Source organism: Triticum urartu, chromosome 7 (assembly GCF_003073215.2).
Source record: "Triticum urartu cultivar G1812 chromosome 7, Tu2.1, whole genome shotgun sequence".
NCBI classification, from domain to species: Eukaryota; Viridiplantae; Streptophyta; class Magnoliopsida; order Poales; family Poaceae; genus Triticum; species Triticum urartu.
In genome coordinates this window covers 230780084-230794577 of record NC_053028.1, presented here as the reverse complement: position 1 = coordinate 230794577, position 14494 = coordinate 230780084, and the positions used below count along the sequence as shown (strand labels likewise).

The 14494-nt window shown below is 45.4% G+C and overlaps 4 protein-coding genes across 7 annotated transcripts; 3 read left to right on the top strand and 1 right to left on the bottom strand.

Annotated features, from left to right (window-relative positions):
• Positions 1 to 992: 992 nt before the first annotated feature.
• LOC125526060 (GRIP and coiled-coil domain-containing protein C27D7.02c) lies at positions 993 to 4732 on the top strand. Its single transcript, XM_048691087.1, has 3 exons — positions 993 to 2335; positions 2991 to 3677; positions 3801 to 4732. Exons 1-3 carry the CDS (start codon positions 1214 to 1216, stop codon positions 4386 to 4388), a joined length of 2397 nt encoding a protein of 798 aa, XP_048547044.1. The 5' UTR covers positions 993 to 1213; the 3' UTR covers positions 4389 to 4732.
• Positions 4733 to 4743: 11 nt separating this feature from the next.
• Positions 4744 to 6899, top strand: LOC125526061 (tetraketide alpha-pyrone reductase 1-like). Its single transcript, XM_048691089.1, has 7 exons — positions 4744 to 5005; positions 5094 to 5223; positions 5371 to 5537; positions 5661 to 5855; positions 5958 to 6120; positions 6238 to 6430; positions 6548 to 6899. Exons 1-7 carry the CDS (start codon positions 4895 to 4897, stop codon positions 6696 to 6698), a joined length of 1110 nt encoding a protein of 369 aa, XP_048547046.1. The 5' UTR covers positions 4744 to 4894; the 3' UTR covers positions 6699 to 6899.
• Positions 6900 to 7633: 734 nt separating this feature from the next.
• LOC125519189 (transcription termination factor MTERF6, chloroplastic/mitochondrial) lies at positions 7634 to 9325 on the top strand. Of its 2 annotated transcripts, none has more exons than XM_048684065.1 (2): positions 7634 to 7785; positions 8173 to 9325. In XM_048684065.1, exon 2 carries the CDS (start codon positions 8187 to 8189, stop codon positions 9186 to 9188), a length of 1002 nt encoding a protein of 333 aa, XP_048540022.1. In that variant the 5' UTR covers positions 7634 to 7785; positions 8173 to 8186; the 3' UTR covers positions 9189 to 9325. The 2 variants fall into 2 exon arrangements, with proteins under 2 accessions (XP_048540022.1, XP_048540023.1); XM_048684066.1 differs by having other exon boundaries at positions 8162 to 9325.
• Positions 9326 to 9409: 84 nt separating this feature from the next.
• On the bottom strand, positions 9410 to 14124 carry LOC125519188. Of its 3 annotated transcripts, none has more exons than XM_048684062.1 (12): positions 13288 to 14124; positions 13054 to 13181; positions 12352 to 12412; positions 12088 to 12201; positions 11578 to 11709; positions 11351 to 11470; positions 10761 to 11155; positions 10583 to 10682; positions 10424 to 10483; positions 10247 to 10333; positions 10025 to 10153; positions 9410 to 9901 (listed from the first exon to the last, which is right to left on the bottom strand). In XM_048684062.1, exons 2-12 carry the CDS (start codon positions 13110 to 13112, stop codon positions 9602 to 9604), a joined length of 1557 nt encoding a protein of 518 aa, XP_048540019.1. In that variant the 5' UTR covers positions 13113 to 13181; positions 13288 to 14124; the 3' UTR covers positions 9410 to 9601. The 3 variants fall into 3 exon arrangements, with proteins under 3 accessions (XP_048540019.1, XP_048540018.1, XP_048540021.1); XM_048684061.1 differs by having other exon boundaries at positions 10761 to 11164; positions 13288 to 14121; XM_048684064.1 differs by lacking the exon at positions 13288 to 14124 and having other exon boundaries at positions 10761 to 11164; positions 12348 to 12412; positions 13054 to 13165.
• Between the last annotated feature and the right edge of the window lie 370 nt (positions 14125 to 14494).

Below are 14494 nucleotides of genomic sequence, written 5' to 3'. Positions count from 1 at the left end.
GTCACAGGGTAAAAAAAACGCTTCAAATCCATGCAATTCAAAGTGGTGTTACAAAATCAAAAGAATACAATTGGAATAGTGGAGTCCATATGTCTTATATAGGCAAACCCATTTTCAAGCTATTTTTGCTATGCATTAGTACACTACAAGTACATTTTAAATCCCATTGCATTCAGCTGTGATATCTAAACTACTATTATGTTAAGTTTTTTGTGTTTTAGCTTTACACAAACTTCTCATATATTTAAATCATAAGAATGAATTTATTATTCTATACAATACGTAAAATACTATCGAATTACGCGGCAACACGCTGGATATTTCTATGAACTCATATGCACTCTGTTGGAGCAGTGGAGTTCTAAAATTTATTTCATAACTATGCACTATATGCCACATATTACATGTGAAGTCTTGGAAAAGACTCACGAACTACTTGTTTGTACATATCATCTACAACATAAATACACTCTTCCTAAAGAAAGGATAAACACACTTTTTACTCATGATTGGTCCTTTTTTCCTTTTTTCCTGTGAATGAGGTCATGTTTAGTCTGATTTGTCGGTGTAGCTCGTTGCCCCATGTCGTAAGTGTTTACCTCTCGTGTATTGCTTTTGGACCACTAGGATTTGGGTCACAGGGTCATGGTTAGTTGTTTTGGTGTTGTGTGAGTCGTGCCATCTCGACGACGTAAACATCGCTACATTGTTCGAGTCACATCTTCATTGACGATGTAAAGTCGTGTTATCTTCAGTGTTATATTTTCTTTCTAATGAATCACACGCTGCTCCAATCCTCCCGAGGGACGGACAGATATTGAAAACGCGTGTATTTTTGTCTCTGATTTTTCATCAAGTTTGAATTGCTTATCACATGTGCCATGTGGTTGTTTATGACTAGTTTCTTGAAGGATGTTGTTTATGGTTTCTTGATAAGGATGATGACACACTTTGCGGTTCGAGTCGAGCCTCGGCACATGGATTGCCGTGTGGGGGGAGGATCATGCAATCAGCTGGCTTCTTCGTCTAATCTTCTCGCACGCGACAAAAGTTCAACCCGAGTTTCCCCCGCATCGGAGCCAAAGCAGAGTATTATGATCCGCTAGAGTCGAGTCTAGAGCAGCACCCGTTAACGCACAGGTCCACTCCGCGTCCTCCCCCTCCCGCGTCCCGTCAGCCGCAGCAGATTCCCGGAGAGCTCGCCGCCGAGCCGATGGCGTCGCAGGACGGCGGGTGGGGCGACGGCGGCGACTCGCTCTTCGAGGGCATGGTCCTCTTCGCCCCCGCTGACCCCGCAGCCGCCGAGGCCGAGGAGGCACCCGAACCCCCCAAGCCGCCCACGCCCTCTCCCGCCGCCGCATCCGCCTCCGCCTCCGACGCTGAGTCCAGCGCCGCCTCCCAGCCTCTGGACGAGGACCTCTTCTCCGATCTCACCCTGCTCGCCCCTCAGCCTCCACTAGACCAGGACCAGCACCCCCAACCCCAAGCCCAAGATCAGAACCACCGCCCCCCCTCGCCGGTCACGCCTACCCCCGCCGCCGCTGCCCTCTCGCGCCAGCCGTCCTCCTCGTCGCTCCGGAAGAAGAAGAGGGCCGTGCGCATCGGGTACGGCCGCTCGCCTCAAACCGCCCCCACTCTGCCGCCTACCGTGCCAATCGCTAACACCGCCGCCGCCCCCGCCCCCGCCGCCGCTGCTGCTACGGCTACTATACTTCGTACTACGAGTAGTAGTAGTAGCCTCTCCGATGCTTCTACATATGACGCTGCTCCCCCTATCCCCGTCCAGTACCTTGACCAGCCAGGCAATGACGATGAGAGAGATGCAGCTGTGGTGGATCCGGATGCCAATTCTCTGGATGCAGTCAGCATCAGTTCTTTGGATGCGAAACAGGAGGCGAAAGAAGAAGATGGTGTCAAGGATGCTGAAGAGGCTGGAGTTGCAGTAGTGGGGATCGAGGAGAGGTTGGCTCTGCTTAGATCTCAGATATCTGGCAAGCTTGATTCAGTCCAGCAGAGAGCTGCAGCCGTGGCAGCCAAGAGGAGGCAGCTGGCAGGTAGGCAGAGGAAGGTTGCGGAGGACGTCGGTTCCGCGGCATCCAAGCACAAGGATTTGGAGAGGGAGCTGGAGGAGGCGTGCGAGGCCGAGGACTTTGAGAGGGCCGAGAGGATCAGTGAATCCCTTGCCGCTCTGGAGAAGGACAAAGATCGGTTGTTGACTGCGCTGCGTGATGCGGAGCTTGATTATGATTCGGTGGATTTGGAGTTGCAGGATGTGCTTGAGTCCCGCATAGCCGTGGAGGAGGAAGCTGCTGCCCTTCTCGAGCAGTTTGCAAAGGTAAATCAGCTGTGCGTTCTTTTCCTCACCTTGCATAAAACTGTAATGTCGATGAAAGATGTACTCCTTGAATTCAGGCATCCTTTTAAATAACCATAACTTTGAAATAGATAGGCTTTCATTGCATCAAACCTAGTATTTCTAGAGAGCTACTCAAACATGTTTTCATGTTAACTATCTGACAATGCTTATACTTTTTTATTGGATACAATATAATATTTGATTTGATGATATCGTAATACATGCATTGCATTGTGTTGATGGCTGCCATCGCTTCCAACAAGATCCATTGGCATAATAATCCAATATGATAAGTATCTAAAAGGTACTGAAAGGTTCGAACAGCAAGATAGTCGTGAAAGAGAAGGATGATTTGAAGTTTTGGACTAGTCCAAACGAATCAATTTGATCAGTTCTATATGATCACGAAAGGACACCAGTGTCCATGTTTACCAGAGCCAGGGAATGGTATTCCCCTTATGAAACTTACTGGCAACTATCTTATATCTACCTGAATACAGTGACAGTTAAATAGATATAGTAATCTATGTTGCTAGAATTTTTGGCAACAACTAATTATGAACCTCTTAAGGATTCGCTACATTTCAGTTTCTGTTCTTCTAGCTCATTAACATTCAATCTCTGTCTTTCTTAGGATGCCACAGAGCATGCTGATTCCGTAAGCAAACAAGCAGAAGAAATGTCCTCGAAAGAAATAGAAGGGTGGCAAACATCAATGGAGTTACTACAAATAAAGAAGCTAGAGATGGAGGTTGAAACAGAATTGGTTTTAGCAGCACGTTCAGGGTTAGAAGGTTCAGTAGAGCATTTGATTAAAGACGATAAGAGAGAAAAGGACATGCTAAGTAAGAAGGGAGATACCCTCACAGTGGAATTAGCTGAGCTGCTGGAGTTGGTGAGATTGAAAGAAGCAGAGATAGCTGAAAACAATGCTCAGATCCAGGAGGTTCAAGAAAGGATCAGTGCAGTGGTCTCCAGATTTCATGGCTCCCAGTCAGATATTGACATGAAGATCAATTCCTTGCAGGAATCCCAAACTAAAATTGATCAAGATACCGAGGCACTTGTCTTAAAAAAGAATGAAATCGTCAACTGCATCTCTTCAGCAGAGCAGAAAGACTCAGACTTACGGGAAATCATCAATGCTTGTTCTTCCGAAGCAAAAGCTTGCCAACAATCAGTTGAAATCAGAAGGAAGCTTGCATTATCAATCTTGAAGTCAAGGCAGGATAGAATTGGGTTATTAAAAATGGAGGAGGAAATTTCGCAAGACATCCAAATGCTCAGGCAACAAACAACTGATGCTAGAACTAGTCTTCAGGTACAACATCTATTCTTTAAATGATTTCTTTTTGCTGATAAAGAACATTGGGTATATACTGAGATATTTTTCAGTGCTGATAAGATCCTCATTCTGAATATTTCTTAATTGATGGGTCTGCAGGAGATATCTTCAAAGAGAGCAGGCATACAGCAAGAGATGGCTACATGTAAGCAGAAGCTGAGCTTTATTGACAAAAGAGGCCCTGAACTAGAGGCTGAAAAGAAGGTTGCTGCTGCTGCAAGGAACTTTAAGGAAGCAGGGAGAATAGCCGCAGAGGCAAAAGCACTGAATTCTGAGAAGGAAGAACTGCGTGCTAAATTGGAGAAAGCTGGTACTGATCTGGAGGTTATAGAAAAGGATATCACAGCAACCACTGACAAGATACAGGAATGCGAAGGGCTTATTGTGCTCAAAGAACAAGAGTCAGCCATGGCAAGTTACAAAAGGCTCCGTCTGGACTCCTCCGCTGCTAGAGCAGAATTGACTGCTGCAACTGAAACGGATGACGGTGAGGAAGTGGAGATATTACGCAAAGAAGCTGAAGCCGCGGAATCTAAAGCGCTGGAACTCAAAACATTGTATAACCTCCAACCGGATAGTGACGAATATATATTTCAGCCTGTAGTTCCTATAGCATTCATAACGAATTCAACATGGCAGCACTTGGCAGAGATGGCATCTTCTTTTGGCCTCTCCCCTGAGACATGAATTGGATAGTGGACTTTTAGACATGGCTGTGCTTTGATACACTTGGTAAAGTTTTGCCCCGTAGCAGAACCCTCCTCCCGGCGAATATGCCTACCTCATTGTTCCTCTAAGCTATCGGCATCTGGGATCTACTCCAAACAGGAGTAGTGTAAATTGAGTGTATACCACCTGTTTTGCATACTCTGAACTCTGAGGAATTTTTTTCCTCCCTCATTTTTGTGTACATTAAGACTGTAATTCTTTTGTTGTGCTGGTTTCTGATTGAATTTACAGCGACGGGTTATCAGTCAAAATGTAATCAGAATAATATATCCATGAATAAAGCTTCTTCTGCTTTGCCATCACATCTTGCAGAAATTGGATGAGCAAACTGTTACAACTTACAAATAAATCAGTGGATGTGTATTCTTTTTGGCAAGACTTTTGGTAAAGCTGTACCTCAGTAGACTGGTTTCTGGTGTGTCTTTTAATATATTTTTGACAGCAGGTTTTCCTGGGCTTTTAAAATGCGATCTTGTGTAATGTACTATGACCAAGCACTGGAGCGTGGAAGCTGTGAACCTCCTAACCTACTCTCTACCTGCCGAACAGAATCACCAAAAGGGGGTGACATACCAGTATGTCTTTCTGCTTGTTCTACTTGTACAATAGATACTTCATGTTGCATATATAAGTTGATGTGTCAAATTTCATGAGCACTTCCAGCTTCAGAGAATGGCGAATACTTCCAAGGGCAAGGTGTGTGTCACTGGAGCCTCTGGCTTTGTTGCCTCTTGGCTTGTCAAGCGACTTCTCGAGTCAGGTTATCATGTTCTAGGGACAGTCAGAGACCCAGGTCCTTCTCCTCTCACTCTAATGATCCACTCTCTTATTCCTCTCGTTGCTGCTAATGATGGAACCCGTTCTTGTTTCTTATTGATAATGCGCAATTGTTGAAAGTGATAGCAATGTGACGGACATATTTTATTTCCTAATTGGATAGGCAATCAGAAGAAGGTAGCACACCTCTGGAACTTAGCAGGTGCTAAGGAGGGGCTGGAGCTTGTCAGGGCTGACCTCTTGGAAGAAGGGAGCTTCGACGATGCCGTGATGGCCTGTGAGGGCGTCTTCCACACCGCATCGCCTATCATCACTAACGCTGATTCCAAGGCATGCTATACTAACTATGATCACTTCACTGCCCATCTTCTTTTTTTCCCAATTTTGGAAGGTAAAGATGTCCTGTGGTGGTGGGTCTTAATTGGTAGACATGTGATTCCACTTCAATCGCAGGAAGAAATGCTTGATTCGGCGATAAACGGCACTCTAAACGTGCTGAGATCCTGCAAGAAGAATCCATTCCTCAAAAGGGTTGTCCTCACGTCTTCGTCGTCGACTGTGAGGCTGAGAGATGAAGCTGAATTCCCTCCCAACGTGCTGCTGGATGAAACATCATGGAGCTCCGTGGAGTTCTGCGAAAGCATCCAGGTAAATGAATACGATGCTTCGTTTTTATGCCGATGCATCTTTCTTTCCAAACATTTCCCTGAAGAAAGAGTGGGTTGGTTTTCTTCTCGACGTGCTTGGCAGATATGGTACGCTGTTGCGAAGATCCTCGCTGAGAAATCAGCCTGGGAGTTCGCCAAGGAGAACAACATCGACCTCGTGGCCGTTCTTCCGACGTTCGTCATCGGCCCTAACCTCTCCCCTGTGTTAGGCCCCACCGCCTCAGATGTCCTTGGCTTGTTTAAAGGTATATGTTAGCATTTCTGCTGGTCTGATTTGTTCATGTCTTGGGGGTGCCAGCCTGAAGTTATGCTGCTACCCTATGCATCACACACTCAAGGCCCTAAACTGAACCATATCGCAGGGGAGACGGAGAAGTTCACCATCTTCGGGAGGATGGGGTACGTCCACATCGACGACGTCGCGAGCTGCCACATCCTGGTCTACGAAACCGCCGACGCCAAGGGGAGGTACATCTGCAACTCGGCGGTTCTGGATAGCAACGAGCTGGTCGCCTTGCTCGCGAAACGGTTCCCGTCGTTCCCCATCCCGAAGAGGTCAGTCACCGGCCACCACGCCGGAAGCATATATACATCATCATCGCTGTTGATCATCTGAACACTGCCAGCCTTAGTTTGTTAGCATATATCACCATTCTGAAAATTTGTGTGCAGTTTACCGAACATTTACGGGGAGCAGACGTACGGCTACAACACGTCAAAGATCCGGAAGCTGGGGCTTGAGTTCAGAGGCGTGGAGGAGATGTTCGACGACTCGGTGGAGTCGCTCAAGGCGCATGGCTATCTGCGCGAGGGCGCCGCGTGATGCGGATGAGCGGACAGGATCGATCCGCCGGAGGGAAGAATATGAGGCCGTGGTGCCTGCTCTAGAAGCATTTCAGTTATTACTAACACATGAGAAGAATGCGTTCCCTTTCTTGTCTTTATTTCTGCTTTGGGTGTTCCCTTGCCACTCTGCAGACAGTCATGAACGACAAGGAAATGAAATGTACTCCATGTTGCATTACGTGCCATGTTTCATCCTTTTAGCTCATGGTCAAAGTGGTCTAGAACAGGGACTTCGCTTCCAGGACAATGTTTAGCAAACGTCAACACCATTTTTGCCGCCGAGCCTATGCCCATGCTCGGGGAAGCCTTGTGGACCCCGTAGACCATACCTTTGTCACCGTCGACCTCTGTTTTGCCGGTGGCGGTGGACCGGTGGTCGCTGCCATTAAAGGGTGTCATCTCGGTGTCTCGCTCATGTAGGCCGACTGCAGCCCTGAAGAGGAAGACATCAAAACACCGGTGGAGAGTAATTGTCGTCGGAGCAAACCCTAAAAACTTGTCGTTAAGTGCGGCTTTCATCCCTCAACTTTTTCGGGCGCAACATTTGTCCCTGACAGCGATATTTCTCAGTCAAACCCGGCTGGAACAAGGGCTTTGCTCCGACGATGATTTCTTGCACTTTACTTTTTAAAAACATTCATTTTCTAAAAGTGTGTGTTTAAATAATATTCATAAACACTTTAAAAATGTTCTCAAATTTAAGAAAATGTTTTATTCCAAAAATATATTTCCTCCCATGTTTTAGGAAAAAGAAAACACTCGCTATAGACTACAGTAGACAGGTTTTTTTAGACACAACTACAGTAGACAGGTAGCTACAGTATCTCGCCATTGGGCCGGCCCAGGGAACGTGGAAGAGCTCCTCGGCCCAAACTGGTTAAATCCAAATCACACATGCCGTCGATTGATGCAAAGCGCAAGATAAGCCATTTTTAGACTTCTAGCGCACTCGCTCCAGTCCAGGCTCAGGCAGGGCTTCCTCATCCTCTCTTATCCTCCTCTTCCGCGGTCACACTTCACATCTCTGTCTTCTTCTACATCCCGCCTCGATCTGGATCGACAAGGTGGGTTATATTCTCATCGATTATCGCCCTCCGCTATGTCCGATTATGGTAGCACCCAATTTCCACCATGCTGTAGATTTTGGGGGGAAAGAGAAACCATCCGTCAACAGCAATGTCCATGGTTTTACGACCGCTCCCCCTTTAGCACTGCCACGGATTACGCCTTTTTCGTACGTACCATCAGATCAATGTGTGCATATGATGATATATATGAACCAACTGAACCTTCTTGTTTGATTCGATGTCCTTAGTTAGTCACCTGCACCGTCGGTGTTCGACGAATTGCTTCACTGCCATGTTTCTTAGCTGAATGAGTGCACCAGGATTCCAAACTGATAACCTGGCATTATATGTATGATGCTTCATCGCATTTCAGTTGTCGTGCAGAGATTAGCCCTGCAATGGCCAGCGTTGGCGGCGATGCCAAGAAGAGCCTGACGCAGTGGCTCAGGGAGAAAGGGTTCGACGAGGAGGCCATCGGGCGCATGTCGAAGCGGTGCAGGAACCTGCCGAACCTCGACGCTGGCGAGGCCTCCGGGGTCTGGGACTACCTCCTCAACGACGTCAAGATCGAGCAGCGGAAGCTGCGGTATGTGGTGACCAAGTGCCCCAAGGTGCTCACCATGTCCGTCAATGACAAGCTCGTCCCCACGGTCCAGTGCCTCACCACGCTGCAGGCCAAGCCCGGGGAGATCGCGCAGGCCATCGTCAAGTTCCCGCCGATACTGTTCCACAGCGTGGAGGAGAAGCTCTGCCCTCTCCTCGCCTTCTTCCAGACGCTGGCCATCTCCGAGAAGCAGCTTGCCAAGCTGCTCATGGTCAACCCGCGCCTCATCAGCTACAGCATCCAGGCCAAGTTCTCCCAGACGGTCGACTTCCTCGTCGGCCTTGGCATCGACAGGGAGGTCATGATCGGCAAGATCCTGACCAAGGAGCCATACATCATGGGATACAGCATCGATAAAAGGCTGCGCCCTACTGCCGAGTTCCTCAAGTCCGCAGTCGGGTTGCAGGGGTCATATCTCCAGAGGGTCATCATGAATTTCCCTAGCATACTGTCACGAGACGTCGACAAGACTCTGCGGCCCAATTTGGTGTTCCTGCAGAGCGCTGGATTCAGCAAGGATCAGATCATGAAATTGGTGGCTGGATACCCTCCTGTTCTCATCAAGAGTATCAAGCATTGCTTGGAGCCAAGGGTGAAGTTCCTGGTTGAAGAAATGGGGCGGGACAAGGGCGAGGTGGTAGATTACCCCCAATTCTTTCACCATGGTCTCAAGAGGAGCCTGGAGTACCGTCACAAGATACTCAAGCAGATGAATTCAAGGTGCAGTCTCAGTGAGATGCTCGACTGTAATCAGAAGAAGTTTGCCATGAAATTTGGTTTGATCCCAGTAGCTTAGGGCCTGGTCTTCTTGTCTCTTCAGTTCCCATGTAGCATGTTTTATATTCAGGTGAATGTTTTATTTTTGTACCATTGGCCGTGTTGTTTCTTGAACATTTTGGGCATTGAGAATCCAAGCATTTTGCTTTAACTAGATGTTTTCCGAATGTTCAGTGCAACTGCCTCTTTCAACAAGTGGCTTGAGTATGTATTTTTCATATTTCTTCCAAGGAAAGCGTGTGAATTTTCCAGCTGTCATGTTCTATTCATTTCAAATGCATAATTTTACTCCCCTAAAATACTATCACAGTCACCTAATTACACAGTTACGCACACACACACACACACACACACACACACACACACACACACCAGTTAATGATTTCCAGTTCATTACTTACAAGCACAATTTGGGAAAGCAAAATACAGTGCCTACTCAGCCAAATTTCTGTGTACAGTGTATCTGAAAGAAGACTTATAGGGCAACCATTCAACACACTTATCTATCCTCCTCCTAAGACATTTATTTATTTCTTTTTGCTGTGCTTCAGGCATACTCTTGCATACCATCTCAATCAGATCAGGCAACTCCAGTGTAGCATCCTTTGCATAGTAGTGGAGAATTTTGGGAAGAAAGATGATATGCTTCCTGACCATGACATTAGCTCTAATAAACTCAGTCTTAGCTTGATCCAGTTGATGGTACAATTTCTTGGCTGTGTACAACCTTACCTGCATAGATTTTGTACAGTAAGAATAATGTGATCACTTTACAGTTAAATGCAGAGATTTCTTACAGTAAGAATAATGTGGTCATTTTGCAGTTAAAATGTCAGCATTAGCTGTAAAACTTACAGGTGGATCTGAAAATGCTCCAGTTGAAAGACTAAAGTGAGCAAGCGGCTCTGGCTGATGAAGAGCATATGGATGTGTGGAGCTTCCTGATGCTGATTTCTTCGTGGGAGTAAATAGCGTGCGAACCCACTGTATGACCATTAATTTGTTAGCGCCTTTCCTTTTAAAATTTGATTGTGTTTGTACTGCTAATGGAAACTGCAATGCAGGTGCATGCCATACCAGGGAAGGACGATGGGATTGACATCCAAGAATTGAGTTCTGAATAATCTGAGAGTTTACTGAATGCCCGCCCACGTCATATGCAGCCTGACAAACATATTTCTCAAGTAAAGTTAAGTTCAAATATGACTAGTGATGACAATATAGTCATTCAAATTTCGATAATTGTATATGTACCTTCAGAATCATGTCTGAACTTTTCATGCGTTTGTCCTGAAGTCCATAAGCCATAAAAGCCTGTCATATTTAAGAAGCCTCTGCGGGTTAGACATGAATATATTTTGAGGTTAACATGAACACATTTAAAGTAAGAGTTTTTATCTATATTGAACATACATGCATCACTAAAGCGTTGTGGATGTTGATCCAAAAACAGAGCTGCTCCTCATGTGCCATCTTTGTAGGGTCGATTTTCTCAAGCCGCTTTATCAATGCTCTGAGACCAAGACAAAATGCGATGTTGAGATGGAAGAGTGGTTTATTGTTTTGCATATTCATTTTCAGAGTTGCTTACCTGATAGTTTCAAGCATTTTAGAGGCATAGTCGAACTTGTCTGCATCAATATTTATCCTTGGAAAAATTATCATCCCACTGTACTGGTCATTATTCTCACTCAATGTACCATATTTGTCAGAGCTTGCGTCAACGTTGCAGCTGAGTCGGGGGCTCCAACTATCGACACGGTGCTTTAGAGAAAAGGTACTCGATGCAGAAGAGAAGGAAGGAGTTGACAAAGTCTCGGAATCAACATCCTGTGATGGGCTGCTCGCGAGTTTGCAGTACACCGCAGAAATGCATCTTAGAATGTCCTCGGAAAGCTTGCATGCAATCCTGGGCACATATTCTGCAATAGAAGCACTCAAGAAATTTGCAAGACTAGAATGCCCTGAAGTTGATCTTGGCAGTCCCTGTGAATACTTCAATGATATGAAAGCTGCATCAGATCATCTCACTTTGGGAGGTTTCATTAGAAAAAGCTAAAGCTTGTATTCTCAAAGAAAGAAAGAAAAATATTTAGATAACATTGGCATGAGTTTGGGGGATTAAGCTGACTAGCTTTGATGGTAAATAATGAATGAACGAAGAAGAAAAACCGTCCATACATGTCTACGATCTGAAACTGTTGGCAGGTTGTAGGATGCTGACTCCTTGATATCTCTCAACCGGAGAGCACCTTCATCGGCTTTCTTTCTGCTGCCTTGACGGTGCGTTTCTTGACCCATCTGACCATAAACTTTATAGCCTTAGTACACGGTCTGCTATCTGAATTTCTATGCAGTATAAAGTCCCAACATTGAAATCCTTCGAAGGTGGCAGGCAGAGTGTGTACCTGACCAGAAACACGAGGGGAGATGCCCAGGTATTGATCAAATGTCGCCCTGTAGAGCGAAAGCAAATGCAGTTCCCTGCGTACGACTTCCTCCTCAAGGGCTGCTATCTCCCAAACCAATTCTGCAACGGGCTGCATTCCCCACAAGAACAATCATAACTTGGTTAAAAGGCAGCATAGCAAGCATGTATAATTAACTTATTATTAATTTTCTTCTGTACTATTTAAAGTTGAAAGCTGACATACTGTTCCTGAGTATAGAAGATAGGCAATTTAAAGGGGGGAAAAGAGAGCATAATCATGGCTCATGGCCTTGGTTACAACTCCCTAGATATGACAAACATCATTTTGTTGCTAAAGGTGATAAACTTAAGGTAGTGAGAAAAGGTAAGATGATGATAGCTTTATAAAGTATTGATACAAGACCTGCATTGAACAGCTTTACTTCAGCTTTTGGAAACGATTAGGCCGTTGAGATCATGAAATAGTTTATTTGTATCTGGAACAAACCTTCGACATAGCCTTTTCATTTGGTTCTGCTGTAGTAATCATGGGGTGGTCTTGAAACTGCTCTGCTAGGTTGAGTGAATATCTTCTATGGGGAATATTATCCTGATTGGTTGTCTGCACGATCATTAAAGCATGAAGGAGAAAGAAACTCAGTAAGAAAGTAGAATCTGAAGAGTAGTAGCATTACTATTTTTATGTACAATAGTACAACATATAAAATTCATCAGTAAGAGCAAAAACAAAAGGGGAGCCTAGATTACCCACAGGTTTGTTATACGAGAATCGCGGTGTTATGTCCGATAGATTTCCATGTGTGCTTGCAACACTGAAAATATAAGAAATGAAGTTAGAAAATGCTTAGTCAGGCACATATTCATTTAAAGTAACTGTTTGTCCAAAAAAGAGAGAATTAAATAAATGCAAAAACTGGATATCTTTTGTATTGAAATATATAATGTTCTGTCATTTGAAAAAGAAGAAAAAGAAAAATCAAATGTTCTTTTGGTCAAAAGGACTAGCAAGACTGCAAGAACATTAGGAAACATACACGGTGCTGGAAAATGATGTGCAAGTACAACTGTCAACATTGGTATTCCCCTTTACATTCAGAAAAGAAGGGGAAAACATCAGCGCTGCTACGGCACGGCTTCGGTAATATTATGATGCTGATACAACCGTGTAAGATTGGCAAAAAATATACGTAAATATTGATCAAAACGGCTAGAATTGTCCTGCATATATGCATGCTCTGTCAAAACTGCTCTTTATACCTTTTTACTCCCTCCGTAAACTAATATAAGAGCGTTTAGAATACTAAATTAGTAATCTAAACGCTCTTATATCAGTTTACGGAGGGAATACCAGTTATCATCTCGCCGAAAGAAAGAGCTTACCCTGGAGAACTGCTAGAAGAACAAATTTGATGATCACCATGCTGAAAAGATTGGTGGAACTGCGTATACTAACCTTCGGGTGTGGCGGTGTTGCAGGCGAGAAGACGAGTGGCCAACCTTTGGTGTCTCCATGGCTAATGCTGAGTTCTGCTTCTCCTTGGTTGCTGCTTCTGCTTAGCCCGTGCTTGAGTCACCAAGAACCTGCCAACCATCGAGGCCAAAGCACGTACTGCAATCAGTATCCAGTTCTCCATAGCTAGCTGGAGAGAAGGACAAAGTCATCTAATCACTCGGCTAATGAACTTACCAAGCTCGTACATCATGAGTTACTGCTGTGTACTACAAGCCGCCAATGGAAACAGAAGAACTTAAGGAGGCTATGATTGATCAGCCTGGTCCGGGTGATGAGAAAACCTTCTCTACCTCTCCCAGCTCCACCAGACAGAGAAGGCAAAGGGAAGGGAAGAAAAATTGGAAGGAAAATGCAGAGTTTTGCTCGACAACGGTACTAGAGACAAGCAAGAGCCAATGGAGCTCAGCTCAACAGAAATGATGAGCAGAGGACGCACTAATGCCGGCAGTTGTATATAGGCATAGGGAGATAATCATGAGCCATATGTACGTTATAGGAGATGGTATTTAAGACTCAACGAGAGGAGCAGCTAAGGATTAGCCAAAGGGCGAGGTGAGCTGACCCACGGAGGCCAAAGAAGCAAAGGGAAAGCAAATGCAGCCTGCAGGAAGATACGGTGCAGTGAAAGGATGGTAAAACTCAAGGGAAAAGCAGAGGTTAAAAGGGAGCGAGGAGGAAGAAGAAAAGAAGAGAAAATGGAGGAGCAGTGGCGCCTATCAGTGTGTCTCCCTCCCCCCCTGCCGATTCCTCCATTAAAAGAACAGAGAAAGGCGAACGGCTACACACAGTGGGATGTCATGGCGAAGTGGACGCAATGATAGGATTAAGATGTCTGTAGGGAGAGGTTTTTGTGACGGCACAGCAGCTGCAACATGGACAGCGACCGGCACCCAATCTCACTAGTGTGATGTAGTATATATTTCGAAATTCAGTGACATGATGACCTATTTTTTAGAAAAGGAAAAAATTGTAATCATCATCTTTCTTAGTTTATGGAACAAGAAGGAAATCAATATGAGCAAACCATGATCCAGACAGAAAAAATCTCAGGGGGGAAATAAAATGGATCGAGTATGGGAGAAAGAGTGTGCATGATTAGGTGGGCGTGGGCGTGGGCGGGGGGCAGGGCGAGCAGCTGGGGATTAGGTTGGGGTGTTGCTGCCACCCTTGGCCCATTTTTGAGTAGAAACAATTAATAGGCCCGCAACCACCGCAACCACTGCGCTGCGCATCGCATCGCATGCCTTCCCTCGTCAGGCGTCTCGTCGGAGCTTCAGCTAACCCATTCATTATTACGTGCATGGTCATGCATGATGCGTGCGTTCCGTTTGCAGCTTACAGGAGCCGTTTGGTGTACCGGAAGCCAGTTGGATTTGTTAAA

Excerpts from the sequence above, each read along its gene's own strand:
- LOC125519188 (XM_048684061.1), bottom strand. The coding sequence starts at position 13,112 with ATGGAGACACCAAAGGTTGGCCACTCGTCTTCTCGCCTGCAACACCGC. Across the intron at positions 10,683-10,760 it reads AAAATGCTTGAAACTATCAG|AGCATTGATAAAGCGGCTTG; the intron begins GTAAGCAACTCT and ends TCTTGGTCTCAG. Across the intron at positions 9,902-10,024 it reads GAGCATTTTCAGATCCACCT|GTAAGGTTGTACACAGCCAA; the intron begins GTAAGTTTTACA and ends AAATCTATGCAG.
- LOC125526060 (XM_048691087.1), top strand. The coding sequence starts at position 1,214 with ATGGCGTCGCAGGACGGCGGGTGGGGCGACGGCGGCGACTCGCTCTTC. Across the intron at positions 2,336-2,990 it reads TTCTCGAGCAGTTTGCAAAG|GATGCCACAGAGCATGCTGA; the intron begins GTAAATCAGCTG and ends TGTCTTTCTTAG. Across the intron at positions 3,678-3,800 it reads ATGCTAGAACTAGTCTTCAG|GAGATATCTTCAAAGAGAGC; the intron begins GTACAACATCTA and ends ATGGGTCTGCAG.
- LOC125519189 (XM_048684065.1), top strand. The coding sequence starts at position 8,187 with ATGGCCAGCGTTGGCGGCGATGCCAAGAAGAGCCTGACGCAGTGGCTC.
- LOC125526061 (XM_048691089.1), top strand. The coding sequence starts at position 4,895 with ATGCGATCTTGTGTAATGTACTATGACCAAGCACTGGAGCGTGGAAGC. Across the intron at positions 5,006-5,093 it reads CAAAAGGGGGTGACATACCA|CTTCAGAGAATGGCGAATAC; the intron begins GTATGTCTTTCT and ends GAGCACTTCCAG. Across the intron at positions 5,856-5,957 it reads AGTTCTGCGAAAGCATCCAG|ATATGGTACGCTGTTGCGAA; the intron begins GTAAATGAATAC and ends CGTGCTTGGCAG.